The sequence below is a fragment of the Hippoglossus stenolepis genome, chromosome 4, assembly GCF_022539355.2.
Source record: "Hippoglossus stenolepis isolate QCI-W04-F060 chromosome 4, HSTE1.2, whole genome shotgun sequence".
Classification (NCBI taxonomy): Eukaryota; Metazoa; Chordata; class Actinopteri; order Pleuronectiformes; family Pleuronectidae; genus Hippoglossus; species Hippoglossus stenolepis.
Genome location: NC_061486.1, coordinates 8,825,401 through 8,842,717, shown reverse-complemented (window position 1 = coordinate 8,842,717; position 17,317 = coordinate 8,825,401). Strand labels below are relative to the sequence as shown.

General features: G+C 40.9%; 1 protein-coding gene across 2 annotated transcripts in view; it reads right to left on the bottom strand.

Moving 5' to 3' along the window:
* Positions 1-990: 990 nt before the first annotated feature.
* Positions 991-17,317, bottom strand: part of cadm1b (cell adhesion molecule 1b) — a 138,779-nt gene continuing 122,452 nt past the window's right edge. The window contains exons 9-11 of one of the 2 annotated variants that reach the window (XM_035155181.2): positions 14,753-14,803; positions 5,078-5,206; positions 991-4,922 (exon numbers count right to left, since the gene is read on the bottom strand). In XM_035155181.2, coding sequence (XP_035011072.1) covers positions 4,804-4,922; positions 5,078-5,206; positions 14,753-14,803 — 299 coding nt within the window. In that variant the 3' untranslated portion in view covers positions 991-4,803. The remainder of the gene's footprint in view (positions 4,923-5,077; positions 5,207-14,752; positions 14,804-17,317) is intronic. The other variant, XM_035155182.2, reaches the window with a different exon arrangement.

The following is a 17,317-nucleotide window of genomic DNA, read 5'->3' as shown; positions in this document are numbered from 1 at the left end:
TACCTCAGCCAAGCCAAGTGCTACATGCCATCAATCTCAATCAATCAATTAACCAGCTAAACAAGCCATGCTCAGACATTCGTTCACTCTCAATTTTCCCATTGTGCTAATTACACTTAAACATGTCATTCCAAATTAAAGTTGAACATTTAAATGGAATTAGTAGCATCTAAATGAAACATCACACTGTCGCATTCACATATTCGCGATGCACTGAAAACCGGCACAGCCAAACAGCAAATGCTCGTGGCTGTTTTTAATTTCAGGAGTTCAACCCCAAAAAATGAATATAGGGAAAATCACATAATCTGCCGTATTTCAAAAAAATCTGGTATTTAATGTTCCTTGAGGGTAGCATTATATTTCAATAATTGTATGAGTAAGGGAGCGAAGTGGCTGGTTTCTAAGGTTAAACTATTCGCATTAAAGTTTGAGTAATGTTATTGACCTTTACCTGGGATGGATCACTTAAAGTAATGGGAAATGGTGGCACTGACAGAATTATGATGACAGAATAGCTTATGGTTATGAATAACGTCGTGTTCCTCCAAATGCCTATCAATTTGTCAAATCACTAGCATCCACGTGTTCAGTCGGAAACCTCAACACGGGCCCCAGAGCCTGTCACTGTCAGTCATTTTTGTCTGAAACATTTTCTCGACTCTGTCTTTACCACACTGCATGTGTCAGTCACTGATGGGAACCTCAGATTGCTGCTGCTGCTGCTGCTGCTGCCGCTCACCCATATCAAATCCACATCGGTACAGTATTTTTGCCACATCGCAAGATCTGCTTCTTCTTTGTGAGTTTGACAAGTATCAGCGGCTCAGGAGGAAGTGAACAGGTCCAATCCAGCTGACATGTTCAGCACATTGGACAGGCGGAGTGAATTTTACAACAAATACAGATGAAGAAATGCTGTTCTCCAAAAAGCAGGACAGGAGTACAAAGGGAAACCGGGCTTTTGATCAAGTCACAACAGCACACCGCTTTAAACATTGATATCTTTTTATTAAGACAAGTACTCTTCTTATTTTTTTTCCTTTTGTAAAAATGTTGGTGTTAACCAATACAAAATATGCATGGCCATATGAGAAACATCCTCTTCACTACACAAAAGAAAAATGTTGCCTGGGTACAGAGAGAAATTTAAGATTCAACAACAAAAACAACCATCTGGGGGCAATAAAACAACCAAAGCACCCCCTCTCCCCCCCCCTTCCCAGGCTTTGAACATGAGTTTCATCCAAATATCCAAGACATGTTACAGATCATTCATAAAACTTCATGACACAGTAAATACGCCATCTTTTCATCTATGAAACTTTATGGATGACTCAATGCAAACAGATGCTTAACTGGCTGTGGTCACATCCTAGAATTACTAAATAACCATATGTAAATAACTATATGAGCAAAGTGTTACAGAGGAAGAAGAAGTTTTCATGAACATTCGTCGACACTGACTGTACATAGTTTTTGTCTGCTTAACAAATCTAGTTTTCTGTCTTTGTGAACTAAGTCTATGCAAAATAAAACATTAACGTTTACTGTAACAGTGCACCATATTAAGAACACAGAAACATGTACAACTGAGAAAAACATGTACATCTTGTGATTTCGTCACTTTTTGAGTAGCTGTGGTACTACAGTATATACTTGGGGCCTTAAATTTGCATTCTACCTGAGATGCAAAAAACACAACTATTAATACTCATGAACCTGAGAGAGTGAAAACAAACATACTAAATATCAAGTATTTAAAAAAAAAAGTCAAAAATTGGATTAGAATGATGCCTCCGAAAATCTTTCAATGTTCCCCGATTATAAGCAGCTGTCACTTCATAACCATTTCAAAAACAAAATTAGTCATGCACATTACTGTTTCCATGACACCAAAACCCTTAGATCCGCCAAAATATACTTTTAGTGTTTCTTATTACAGCCTTTAGTACTGTATTCCTCTCTGGTAATACTAGTGAGCCTTGTCCTTTAAGACTAAATCCAAATAAAAAAAACAAATGAAGTGAAGTAGAGAAAATGATTATGGCCGAATTGAAATTGTTTTGTGATTACTAATTGATACAATAAATACTACATCCTGGAATACGATATTCTAGTTACTGGAAGCTGCCTTACCACCCTGATAAACAAAAAATTGTTTATTTTTTACAAAGATGAAACTCATTCCAGCTTATTTTTTTATTTATGCTCCATGTCGTACTTTTGATGGAAGTCAATGGTGCGTTAATATAGACACCGTGGATGAGTATTGGCCCTGTAAGTTAGAAAGAACGGAAACATACAAGATATACTGTGAGAGTATTCATGAGGATACTGTATGATACTAACCATATGCCTCAAAATCAACGAAGGCACTAAATTATGTCCTTCAGTCTTTTCATTTTGAATGATACGTATCAAGAGGTGGGTTTAAGGCAGTGGTTATCCTTTTTCAAAATACATGTACAGATTTTCTTGATTCAGGCAATACAATGAAATCACACACTAATTACCAAACAGGTTTTACTCTTCGAGCTCCGGCAGAGTCAGAGGCATGGAGGCGTCTCTGGTCTGCGAGCTCGGATGTTAAGATTTAAGCAAAAAGAAAAGAAGAAATATGTAACAGCAGACGGCTCCTCTGTGAGGGTTTTCAGCAGTAAGGAAATAATCTTTTCCAAACCGAGTCTAAAGCTCCACGCAAATCTTTGATTACTTGTAAAGGCCAAGAGCTCTCACAAGTTATCCAAACCCAAAGGTAAAATGTCTTTACAGATAGCAAAGGAAATGTAACTGATTCATGTTTGCAATGACTGAACCTCTTTTTACTCAGGTATGGCCAAGGCCAAAAAAAATTAAAATCTGTATAGCAAGCAAGGTTCAGGTGTGGATATATGAGGAAATACCTTGATACCTTACACCTCAACTGAAAGGATATGTCGCTGAAAGAATGACACTCTTTCCTCCCTTTAACATTAATGCAATCAAATAAAACAGATGCAACATTGGAAAATAAAATAAACCAAAGTCCTTGTAACATTTCATGCTTACGGCTTAATACGCTGTATTATCTGATAAAAATCAATCGTTTAGAGAGGAGCACTCTGCAAAGTGGACTCTCCGCCTTTGCTGTATACAAGTGATTTCCATTGTATACATGGACATTTGGCATAATTATTTTATTCAGTCCAGGGTCAACCATGTGGGTGGTATGAAAATGTGAAAATAGAACCAGAAGCAAGCACAGCAGGCCGTACTAATATCTAGCAAATAGCACATTTAATTTTTATTTATTTTTTGATTTTATGATCAACGCAGCAGGACTGGTGTCTCTTTCAGGCACCACAGAGTATCTGACCCTGCAGCCAAAATCATGTCTGCCAACAGAGAAGACGTTTTTTTGGTTCTAATTATTAGAGCATTGTTTTCTGCCATGTTTTTGGTCCACCCATCTCATGGATGGAAAAACAAGGATTTTGATGGAAATGGTCACTGAAAAGATAATATAGATCAAGATTTTGAAGAAAATTACATTTTGGGAAATACACTTATTCACTTTCTTGATAAGAGCAGGGTGAAGAGATTGATAACCACTCTCATGTCTGTACGATAAAGATGCTAGCTTAGCTTAGCACAAAAACAAAACAGCTAGCCTAGCTCTGTCCAAGCGCAACAAATCCACTTACGAGCACCTCTAAAACTGATCCAAGTGTTTTTTCTTGTTTTTTGAACTTTTACAAAAACCATAGTGTTAAAATGACACACAGTTTGAAGTTTAGTGCAGTTTAATGGTGGGTTGTTAGTTATTGTATTTTTATTCAGCTAAGCTAACTAGCTGTTGGCTGCAGTTTCATGGCCAGCTGCAACAGCCTGTGGGAAACAAAAGTGAATGTTATCTGCAAAAAAAAAAAATCCTGATATAGAGATTTAAAATGAACAAACATCTCAGATTTTCTCTATAGAAATTTGAATTCCATATTATGGCACATAACAGCTGTCAGAAGGATTTAGACTGTACTCCACAACACCCTAAACGAACGCTAAACTGACCTCACACCTAATCGTCTGTTATTTTTCTTGAATCCAGCGAGGGACCGGTTGTACTTTGCCGTTTGGTGTGAAATGATACTTAACAGCACTCCTACTTCACTGTCAGGAACAAATACATTCTAAAATAACCATGATCACTCACAACTGTTACATTAGTAATCAACACAGTGACCTTGAAGACCTTGTGTCCTCACTCGGACCCGGTGAGGAGAAACGTGTTGACACTGTCTTCCAGTTAATGAACTCTTGAGATTACTCAACAGAAAGAAGAAGGTGTGGATGAGCTGGCTCCTCAGATCTGGGTACGTGAGCCAAACGCCAGCTGCAGCACACACAGACAAACACCAGGCCCGTTTAATCTCCTCCGAAAGCCAAATGCAACAAAGGATCAGGTGGCTATACATGGAAAGAAAATCCAATCCAACAAGCATGTGACGGGGGAAAATAACCAACAAAATAAACAAAAGAAATAGAACAAGGCACAAAATTGTCTGTAAAATAATTGAACTGTACAGAACAGGCCCCGGCAGTCCAGGAAGGGTCGGATAGGAGACTCAGCAACGCCTCTTATTACCACTTGGCCCCGGCAGTCCTACTTCCAACTCTTTTCCTTCTCTTCCTTTAAATCTCACCCTCCCTGCCCTCAAGCCGTCTCGTAACCAATCAAGAGTTAGACATAATGCTCCTACAGCACCACCATCACCACCACCATCACCAGCAGCATTCCCACCCGTCTCTCCTGGCCCGTCCAGTTTAGATATAGTACTCCTTCTTCTCGTCTGTGTTGTTGTGTCCCCCCTCCGCGTTGATGATGGCCGTGTCCGCGTCGGCCGCGTCGTCCGCCCCTTTGGCTTCGTGCGTGAAGTAAGTTCCTGCAAAACAGCGCAGACAAATTATCCACCACACCTCCTCCGCCTCCTCATCCTCGTGTGCACTTCAATCCCATCGTGCTCCACTTTCAACAAAAAAACACTTGAACTCTGAGATGTGTTCATGATCAAGTATGATTGCGCGGCCAGTGCTTTACCTTTGTGTCTGGCAAAGTATCGACCAAGAACAATGAGTGCACAGAGGATGGCAAACATCACCACGGCAACCACTCCTCCAATGACAGCATGGTCAATTTTCTGCGGTGCCCCCTCACCGGCTCTGGAGTCTGAAAACAGGACAATAACCGTAAATAATTTTATGATCAGAAAACCCTCTCAGCCAGTCACAGGGCTACAGTAGTAAAGAATCACACAGACATGGAGTCTACTCGAAGCTGAGGCCATTTCTGCAAAATAAACTATTTCTTTTGTTCTAAATCCACCTGAGAGCTCCCATAAAGAATATCAATTAACACGCCTTAGCTCTTTTGTTGTGTTGTAAATCAAAGGAGTAGAGTGTTATTTTACAATTCGATGAATATTTATTTGCCAGGCACAACAGTCTTTGTGCTAAGCTAAGCTAATTAGCCAGTGACATGAACAGTTATAAACCAGACATATATGTTGAAGGCAGCTCTGCCCGGGTCCCTTGAGTGAGCGGCGCTGGAAAATGTTTTAAGACGGTTATTTCACCATGAAACAGTCGACACAGTCTGCAATTTCACTGAGAGTTCACACACTGTAAAATACATTGTGATTTAAGAGGCCATTTCTGGAAGTCATAGAGCTCAATCACCAGAAATAGACACGAGTTTGGAAATAAATTGGCGCCTGGAGTCCCCGAGCGGAGAAATACGTGGCTGCCTCAGGTGTCAGAGAGTATCACTGTCTAGAGTTTAGCCAGATTTATCAGAGCACCACAGAAGAACAGGGGAAAAAAAAAAAAATTTGAAGCTTTTAAATTTCCAGTCTCAGAATAGTTCAGAGACATTCATCAATAGTCTATATCTGTGCACATTTGCACTGATGGAGGAGTGGCTGGTGAGGGAAGGGCTGCGCTGTTCTTTGCTGCATGAGAGAGCAGCTCAATTTTCCATCACTCACTAGTCATGCTCCGAACTTGAATGATTTTGATAAAAGACGAATGGAGGGTGCAGAATCTCTCAACATGGCGACGTGAAGCGAAGTCGAGGAGCTTAGCGACACGTTCGCATCTCAACCTTTAAACGACACCCAATTTAAGTTGCATTCAATTAGCAGAAGGACACGTTGGAAGTGGGATGGCGAGGAAACTAATTAACGAGGAAAGTTTTGTTTCGGTTGAGCACGCTGTTAGAAATGGACTCGTCTGCACGGAGCGAGCCACGGCTGCGTGTCGCTGTGCGTGGAGCGGAGATGTGCGAGGTTTGTTTACTGTATCGGGGATGTCAGATAGCACAGCCCAGTCCCGGCGGGGGGAGAACGGCTCATGCTCCATGCTAATGAACATACAGCCGCTAAATGGCCTGTGTGCAGCTCTGTCTCCTCCCCTCCCCCTCTCAGCCTCCCCACACCTCCATGCCCTCACCTTGCTCACCGCTGTCTTCCTTTTGACACATCCACCAGGAAACATGCAGGGTCTCAGCCCCCACCGCTCGCCGAGGGAGAGTTTTATTTAGCCGGGAGAGAAATCTGGCCGGAGTAAGCACTGAGACTCTTATCACAAAAATGTCACAGAGGAACTAAAAATCCCATAACACCTACAGTATCGACTGCTATGGTTGGTTGCATATCATGTTGCCTATATCAAGTTTACTACTGAACAGGAAAAGCCACAAAAACATCAAATTTAACGCAGCACACACAAGAAATGTTACGGTTACAGTGTTGCTGCATGAGTGCATTATAATGTAAGGAGATAATGAGACATGTTACATAATGCAATGAAATGCAAAGGTCTTAGCTGTTTTGTAACATGATTTCTAACATAAAGGTCATGCGGTTATATAATATAATGTTTTCTGTAGGAGGATCAGAGTGAAAACAATGATGATGATATTCCAGGTTTCACATTTCGATGGTGTTCTGTTTTTGCACTGGGTGTAAAAATATTAACATCTGAAAACAATGTGCGGTTGAACATTATTTTATCATAACAGCAGGGGAAATCATCTGCTCTGCACGAATACCAACTTCACACATCCAATTAACACCTGCGTATAATGTGCTATCTGAGCTCTTTGCTTAAAGTTTGCTAAATAATGGCATTATTATCAAGATAATCACTTTTCATATTCAATATTTCAAACACATTTACATGACACCAGGCAGGGGGAGTCTCCCGAAAAGATTCTATTGGTGGCATTATGGGAAATGTTTTTTGACCCATAATAAAGTCAGGATGTGTCTGCTGCATCAGTTTGACAATTTTTAAAAAGGTATCACATGACAAAGATGTCATACCCAGCTCAAGATTTTTGGGGGAAAATCAGTATGGAAAATATGAACCACCATTATTTATTATTACACATTCAAATTCTTTTTCTGTATTTTCTGTTTACCTGAAATGTGATAAGTATCAGACAATGGATGACTAGATCACTGGATTTGAAAATTATTCATTTGTAAAAAACTTTTAGATTAAAACAGACAGCTGCGCATTATGAGACCATTATACAATAATACGCTTCCTCTGTTATGCCACAAGCCGCTGTTGCAACAACCTGGAACCTCATACGCAAACATTGCTGCTTCAAGAAAAGACAACTTTAAATTAAATTGAAGACTTTTAATACTTTATACAACCTTTTTCATTTTTTGGGGGTTGGACTCAATTAAATGTGTTTTGAGACATTTCAACAGAAACCACAGTTTCTGTGAGATGAGTCTTTTCACCTCTTCTCACAGAAACTGTAAGTAGACCTTGATAAAAAATATCTTTTAAAAAATCTTTCTCTTTAGATTTATATCATTCTCTAAGTTTATGAACTGCTTGTATCCAAAATGTTTTAGTGTCCTTCAATTCAGACACACTCACACACACACACAAACACTCACACACACACACACACACACACACACACACACACACACACACACACACACACACACACACACACACACACAAAGCAGATCATTGTAAAATCTGAGCCAAAGTGGTTTAGTTTGACAGATGATAAAGAGCAATAGACTTTTTTTTATAGATCAGAAGAATAATTTTGCTGAACCAGGCTGGTTTGAAAACAGAGCTTCTCACAAACACAGGAATAGTTCACCACAATAAAATAATGTTGTTATTATGCTGTCATATATAAAAACCCAGATATATAACAGAGCCAGTTGATCGCCAGATTCAGGATACTGAACCCAGAGGCCAGACTATAAAATGGCTTCTTGGTACAGTCCCCTTGGTTCGGTTGAATCAGCGTCTCCATGAGCAGGTCTCCTGGACCTTGATTTTGAAACTTGATTATTTTGTCCACTCACTGTATTTGGGTGGAGGAGTGAAAAGGAAGTTCTAGGCTCCAGAGGGGCAGATGTGTATCTGACCACGATCTCCCTCCTCAACAGGAGCAGGTTTTATTCACCAAATGTCATGTTTCCATTACTTTCATTCCTCCTTCTTCCTGCGTTTAATTAGTTTGTCATTCGGCGCTCTAACACATCCAGGGATCAGGAGTGTGATTCCCTGTGGCCGTTCATGTTCGATACATATGCATTCATAATACCACCAGGGGCTTAGAATAGAGACAGCCTCCAAATGACAGGCTGTGTTATTACTCCGGCCTTTGTGGCCTCACACTTGAAATAAGTAGAATTTGATTATGTCTGTAATATAGCCGGTGTCCACACCGCCAGCGCAGCTCGGCTCACGGGTCGATCGGGGAGTGCTGACATGCCCACACCGGCGTCCTGACAGGATGTGCACAGCCGTGGGGATTTATGGGGGAATAAAGAGGATTTGCAACTGATGCTCATGTCTGTGCGGTGGTGGAAGCTGCTTCACTGAACTCCCAGCGCCACATGCTTTACAGTCGCACCTTTCTGTCTCTGTACTGGAATGACTAATTGCCACTCTGGCCAGTATCGGAGTGTCCTGTCAGACTTATCTGTCAGGGCGGAGATCTGAGCTGCGAGCTTGTCACCAGGCTTATTACACGGAACATAATTTCAGTTTTCCCGTCTTTTTTTTTTCTTTTAATAGTTTTTTTCTGTGCACAGAAAGAGGCCTATCACGCACATGCGAACACACGCGCCGTCCCCCACACACACAAACACATTACAATTTATAGATGTAATTACATGGACATAATTGAAACAATGACTCTCTTGCATTGATAGAGCAAAGCCTTCACATGCACTGAACGGCCTCTCGCAGTAACCCATTCATGGTCAGCAGCAGGACAATGGGGCGATGCTGCAGAATCAGCTCAGGGAGCGTCTTGCAGCATTGAACTGCTGACATCCAGGGCTTTTGTATTGGTTGTCGTTCGGAAAGAGGAAATGAACGTAATGAGATGAGCACACATGGGCAATCTCACCCCAATAATTTGTTCTTATTGCCGTTGTAGAAGACCATCAACACAGCACAATATTGTCCTCGGTTGAATTTCAATGCCACTGCACGGCCACTTAATAGATTCCAAGAGTCCTTTGTAACAAGCACAACAATGTACAAACACAACTGTGACATTTAGCAGAGGTGCTGTTATACGAGTGAAGGTCTGACTAACTAATAAATTGGCAAATTAATGGAAATTGTGAAGTGAATTTGAACCGGTCGGCTGTTTATTGTGTCTTTTGAGATTTGCACATTTCCGTGTACAAAGGCAGCTCGCGCCCATCTCCACTTCGCGCTCCCTCTTCAACTTGTTTTTCCCCCCCGAAGTGGAGATCAGGGCGAGGAACAAGGTTGACGGAATAACAGAAATCCCTGCTCTGCTCCTACAGTCGCCTTAAGTAAGACGCCACAGAAGAAAACCCTTATCTGCAGAGAATGAGTCTGACGCAAATTGAGTTCATTCGCACATAACATTCAATCTCCAAACCCATAATGTGATAAGTAGAGCTCTCATTACCATTTACAACTGCTCCATGAAAAAAAGAGCTCAATATTACTGCAATAAAAAACTCTTTTAACTTCAGGGTGGGTTGGCATTACTAACTTATTCCCTTGAGACCAATTAAAATGGACCATTATGATATTCTCTTTCTTTAATGACCGTTTAGAAGAAAGAAAAAAAAAACTGCAGGTCAGAAGAATCTCAAAATTTTACTGAATCGGAGTAAACAAATGTGAGGAAAAAACTAATTAGCATTTCTAAATGATTCTTTAATTCTTCCAATGAAATACTTCAAAGACAAATGATACATGTGAGAGTTAAAACAGCGCCGGTGGATGTTTATTGACTAATTATGTTGAATACTAAATGCACTTGGAGCAGTCTTTGTTGAAGTCAATAGCGTACATGGAGCTGAAGCTGGAATCCCAAGACTTAACAGCAGTGGAAACCTGCCAACACCTAACATGTACCAGCGCTGAAGGAGGAAAACAGCAAACAGAACATGTATGAAAACCTGCCAGAAATGGATTCCCTAAAAACGCCATCTGATGCTAAATCACACGATTTAACACGATATCCCACGTTTGTCGGAAACAAAGGCGTCAGAACAACCCTGAAGTCATGTATGTACTCTGTGCTCCGCATGATAAAGGCATAAGGATCGACAAATCCCTGACAGCTTAACCAATGCAAGCAATAAAAAACTTAATTATGGTTGGTGGTATTATAAAGTCTGATGGGTGCAGTATGTAAGCCTGACTCAGGTTCATGTGCAGTGTAATGTTTGCTTGTGAAACAATTATTGGTTGTTATTTTACACCCAAGTACGAACCATAAACCGGAATAATGTTGAGCTCAGAGAACTAGTCTCCCTCTCTAGTCTTGATGACCACTCAGAGGTCTTTACACCACAGGTTTGCTATTCACCCACAGACACATTCATACAGTGCATCTATGTGCAGCACTTCAACCCACATCATTCATGCACTGTCGGGCAATTTGGAGTTCAGCGTCTTGCCCAAGGACACTTCGGCAATGTAGGGGGGTTTGGTTTCAAAGGAAGTAAAACAGTAACAACAGCACAAGCATTTGAATGAATAGAGCGAATCACAGAATACCCTGAAACTGGTTGTTGTATTTCATATAATAATGGCAGTATAATAAACTAGAAATGTTATGTAATTCTGAACTGTACTTAGTTTTCTTTTACAGATAACAGATCTTTTTTGATGGGTAATTTTTTGTACAGAAGAGAGCTGTAATTCACTCTTATTTCTGACTGATGTGCACATGATTAAGATAAATTAACTTGAAAATCATAGCACAGAGATCATTATTTAAATGTCTGCAGGTATTAATCTCAGGTTACAAAATGCTCCCATAACCAAATACAACAAAAACTATACAAATGATAGGAGCAGAATAGGAGATAGGCTTTTTCAAAGTGACAGGGACGATGTCAATTCCCGCCCATGCCTTTAGTTTATCTAGCTAAGGTCCAAACACCAGTTAACCCTGGACTGTTGATCTGTGGGTCTTTCCAGTCAAGTCTACAACATTATTCCTTGTTCCTTGTCGTTTCCTCTGGCTCTTCTCAAAAAGCCGGGGGAGGGGGGTTACTGAAGGCTTAGCCGGGATATGATGTCCCTGCATTGCATTGAATTGGATCATCTCTGAGCATCTGACGAGCTGGAGCATTATTGCCACAGACTCCCTTTACTCCTCCAGAGCTGGGGATTCTGGGTAAACTCGACCCTCTGCCCAAAAGAAATACAACCACTGACAAAGAACTTGTGCAGTGTGATTTTTTCCTGTGGTGCTATAAGCGTTTACTGTCCATCTTGAACACTTATATTTCTCAGATGTCTGAGTGTTTGCCTGTTTGGCAGCGAGAGAAGAACGATTTCCGCCAAGTTGTTCTTGATGCAACACGTCAATTAAGAGCTTTTCCTTTAGTAAATATTGGTAGCAAATTATTTTCATCCTTTAAATTCCAGGAACCTTTTATCATGATTTCCTAAAAATTTGCTTTTATTCAGATGTAAATTAGAGGGAGATTTCATAGAAAAATCAACGCAATTTGGTTCTACTTGTAAGGGAAATTCAGAAAGTGTTAGTTTCAACAATTATTAAGAGGATAAGTAAAGAAGAAAAAGCTAATTATGTTTTCATATAAGTGAAAAATGGTCCATACATTGACATCAGTATCCATTGGAAATGCACTATATTTAAAAGCTGAATATCAGCTAATTTGGGCATGTGGAGAAAAACAAGACCTAAAACTTTCAAACACAAGAAGGACATGACTAATCTGCCCCAAGAGATCCACACACACACACACACACACACACACACACACACACACACACACACACACACACACGCACCAACACAATTAGGCCTTCAACTGGCACTTTGGTGTCCACGGGTACAAAGAGGAAAACCTTGAAAGTTAAATTGTAGCATTTTGAACAAAACCTTATTTTCGGATCAATCATGAATCAAACAGAGAAGGACCTGAGTTAACAATATTCATAAATCCCCTTTCATGTTTTCTTCCATCCAGAGGGAAAACAGACGTGCTGCTTGTGTGGATTAGGGAGTGACCGCAAGCTTAATCTGTCCATTCAGTAAATCCATCCAGTAAAAAACAGTAAACGTGTTGTACGTACGTTAGAGCTAAAATCTACAAACAACTAAATCTACTAAATCTATATCATTGAATTCCCATTAGCTGACATGGCAGTTGCTAATCTTCCCACGGTCCACACGTAAAAATGTCTAAATAAAAAAAATGTATACAATAATAAAAGCAAGGTCCAAACAACAAACACACTGATCTGCAAGCATCTCATCCTCATACAACACATCCATAAATAATATCAGTAAATTATTCATGACAAAATATATAAAAGAAAATCAATGAGTGTGGCAGATGAATGACAACTACTTATTACAGTAAAGTACAACTAAACCCATAACTATCTAATAATATCCATAAAAGTAATTTAAATAACATCAGCTGATTGTCTTGTATACAATTGTTTTAAATTATAATCAGTTAGTTGGTCAAATAATGAATGAATTGTTTTTTGTGATAAACTTGATTGATATGTGATGAGAAGTGTAAAGGTATTGATTGGACCTTTAAAATTAGGGCCATATATAAGTAGTGGTAGTTCAGTGACCTCTGATTACAGCAGAAAATCACAGCATGGTGGTGGCAGCCTATTCACGCTCAGGTTATACTGCATGAATAAGAAATCACGCCGTACACTTCCTTACTGGCGAGAGGGAAATGCTATACTGTGCTGTTATGCTGATTAAGGTAGTGCAAAGCAATCTACCGCGAGCCAGCTTAGCATTGCCCCTGTGACAGGGTATTTAGAAGAGTAGTGAACTGCAAGAAAGCTCAATTACATCCTCCCAGCATGTACTGCATAAATCATGGTAAATCCTCTTTCAAGCCTGTCTTTCGGAAATTACTGGAATGTTACAGCAGAAAACACAGAGGCGGCTGCATCAGTGTTATTCCGAGGAGAGGAGCTTAGGATGGAAATGCAGAGTAATGCACAGCTCCGCAAAAGCAACTTCCTGTTTGACTGGGCCACACCCAGACAAAGAGAGAGAGAGAGAGAGAGAGAGAGAGAGAGAGAGAGAGAGAGAGAGAGAGAGAGAGAGAGAGAGAGAGAGAGAGAGAATGAAATGATGCCGTACTCCTGCAGCATGATCAAGGACACACCGCGGAAAACTCAGACAGGAAGAGAAGCAGGTTTGAAGTCCAAATCTCAAACATAAAGAGGCAATTAAAAGAAATGCAAAGGCGAGGTGCGCTGTCAGAGTGATCGTCCACATGACGACGGACAGATCTATTTTTGACTCTTGACTCTATTTTTAATCTAAATAAAATACATAACAACAAAAAACTAAATTGTCAGATGAAGTAAATGTAGTAATACATTGTATCCGACCTCATTACAATACCAGAGCTTATGATGCAGCCTCACATTGGGTTTCACACTTATTATCTGAATATTGCTGCTCTACATTTTCATGACTGCATGAATTGCAGAGCGGTCATGACAAAAGGGCCAAAGCTGCCACATCTCTAAAGCAGCTATTGATGAACCGATCTATTCTTTAAGGATAGTTTTTGTATTGAAATGTCACATTCTGGCATATCCAAATGCCAACTCCCAAGGTTGCCTCCGCCGTCTGCGTAGCCTTAGCGGTGCTTTTGACATAATAGCATTTCTTTTTTTTTTTTAATGGTTAATATTGAAATGAAAATTTGCCACAGAGATAAATCAAAGTCTAAAATAGTGCTTACAGAAGGTGTCAAAAGGTTACTCGGCTATAAACAGTGAATGAACCGCCTTTCATTTATTTCACATGCCTCTGAGAAAATAGTTATTGATGTTTTTTGGCCTCTCAAAGACGAAATGTGACTGGTATTTGTCGGGGAGATGCAAAGGGCGTTATACTATGACGGATGGGCCGGTTGAGATATGGCTGCAGATGCTGATAAGATAGCAGGACAGCAAAGCGGAGGCTCTACATTTTTTCTCTGATCAAACATGTGACTGGAAAGGGCTATGACAGGTGTCTCTGCGTCGCCTGTCCTCAATGTCACCTATCGGCAGCACCATCTGATTAGAACTGGTCATCCGCAGACTGTCTTAGCCTCAGGTACAATGCCTTTCTGTCCCCGAGTACCGGGTCATACATGCATGCAATCACACACACACACACACGATTGCTGAGAGGGACAGTAGTGGGGGCATACAGTACCTTGCGTGTTGACTGGGTTGGTGGTGGGTGTGGGGATAGTAGTGGGAGCATCTGGATGAAAAGAGTCAAAAAAATAAAGAACATGTGTAAGAAATAAAGGAAGACAAGAGTAAAGGAGTAGACAGAGGTCATTGAAGAGGCTGCACTATAAAATCATAACATGCACATGTTCTGTGGTGAGGTGATTTTGAAGAGACTGCAGCTGCTTCCACATGTGGCGAGTGAGACGCTCCACAGCTTCTGCGGACTTTATCCGACCGGCCTCCTACTATAAGGTCCATAGAAATCCAGGAGAAGTTGGTGTGTGAACCCAGATGGGGATTCCCCCACTGGATTCATTGCGAGTGAGTGGGGGCGGGGGGGGGGTTTGACGCTTCTTACGCGCAACAGACACAAAAATGAAAAAAAAATAACAAAAAGAAAACAAATATCAAGATGTCAAGAGAGTTTGTGGTGATAAGACCTGACACCAGTGTGTCTGTGTGTTGTCAAGAAAATCACGGGATCCACGCAGTGAAGTTAACACATCACTTCCTGCCTCTGCCTGCTGCTCCCGGCTGCTCCACCTCTCACCTGAACAATGCGGAGGATCTGTTGATGTTGTGAAGGCGTCTGTGCAGAGAAGCTCCCGCTGCGTTGTGCATGTGTGAAAGGCAAACTCAGGGTAAAACAATCTGTAAACTAACCAAAGCCAATTGTCCGGATTTTACCCGTAGGTCACGTCTGAAAATGTCTTAGGAGTCGGTGCTCGATGCTCTGTGAGGCTGCCTAAAACAATACTGATGTTCCCATCTGAACACCCAAACAGGTTTTGCTTGCTGTGATCATTCCTCCAGTTAATACTGTCCCTTAAGAGTTCCCTTCTTAAAGCAATTTCAATGTAAGTGATGGAGCTAAAATGAGGCTTCAATAGTCTGAGTCATCGATCGAGTGGATGTCTCCCAAGGTTGATGTACTTTGGGGTAAAACATCTTTTTGTGTTAATATTGCTCCACCACAGCTCAGTACAGAAACTCCTTCTAGGAAACAAAAATGGGAATTTGGTACTAGAAATACTTTCTCTGGAAGCTATGCACGTGTTTTGATCACAATTATATCCAGAATGCATCTCTTCAGGGTTGTTATAAAAAGGAAGGAATGATTTCAGTCTGAATAAAAGGGATGGATGTGAAAATGATGACTGCTGCTTCTGCTAGTGTTCTATAAAAAGTCAACCGCCATAATCCTTAGGATTCATCCTCTGGTGACCATGATTATCCCAAAACACATATCAGAATAAACAAATATGTTACTGTCATGGTACTGCAGGAAAAGTTGGAGGATCACATTCACATTCATTAGGATGAATCATCTGGGGATCATGAACCAAATATGGGAATCTATCTATTACTTGTTGATATATTTCTGTCAACACCTGGAAGACCATCAACAGAGCCGCACTATGCTACCATGTCCAAAAATACCAAGAAAACTGGGGCTGTATCACATTAAACTACTGGATTTATTTTATTGATGTGTTTTCAAATTAACAGTGAATAATAATGTCTGCCAATCCTGGATAGCTGTTGCTATTTTCCACAGTTTATCTCCATAATTAATATCAAACTACAAATGAAACTATTCTGGTGGCCTCCCGCTGCAGCACAGCAGAGCTCCAGGCTGCACCGTCCACCCGCACTGCACTGATTAGATCTGTTGCTAACCCTCAAAGAAAATCATCAGAAAGACAAAATGGAGGGCAATTCAGGTGTGCCGTGGTACTGAGGAGGGCTGAAAGCTTCCTCGTCAGGGGTATATCTGCCTGGCTCTGGTGCAGAGGAGATAGCACAACCCCTTGCTGTGGGAGAGTCACAGCAGGGGAAATTAGCTGGCTGTCTCCATGCCTTTACTGTCTGCACTCCATCAAAAGAAAGCAGTGGGGGACCACACACTCCCAAACTAATGATAAAACATCAAGGACAGCATAATGTTGCCGCCGGGGATGGAGTGTATGTATGGAGGTAGTGTTGACGGAGGTAGGGGGGTATCAGGGTATCAGGAAGAGATTCTGCTCTGACAGTATTTGAAGAGGGGGGTGGGATAGATTTCTTTCCCTGTGACTGAAGGCAGTCTGATAGCTGAAATGTCAGTGTCTAGAAGAGGGAAATTGGCCATTCAGGGAAGAGGGTCTTCACAAAGGCCAGGATAGGATGTGGCACATATAATATCCAGCCGAACAAGAATTCTCCATGGGCAATTTCCAGGCTGGATGACTCTGGGCTCAGCATTATGAGGGCTGAAATATGAGTGTATTTTGGAGGGGCCGTATTTTCAGGGAGAATTTATATCACTGAGGAATTTGATATGAGAAAATTTAACCATAAAGAGAAACAATGTAGGAGAAATTGTTTATCTATGCTTGCTTAAACCTGCCTGTCGACAACAACAACAACAACAACAGGATGATATTTTTCTTTTTCTTTTCTCTATTCGTTTCTCTTGCTGTAACGCTTATTTTACCTGACATGTCGCATAGCATTCCTCAAAACACAGGGTAGTTACAACTTATCTATTTAATTCTTATTG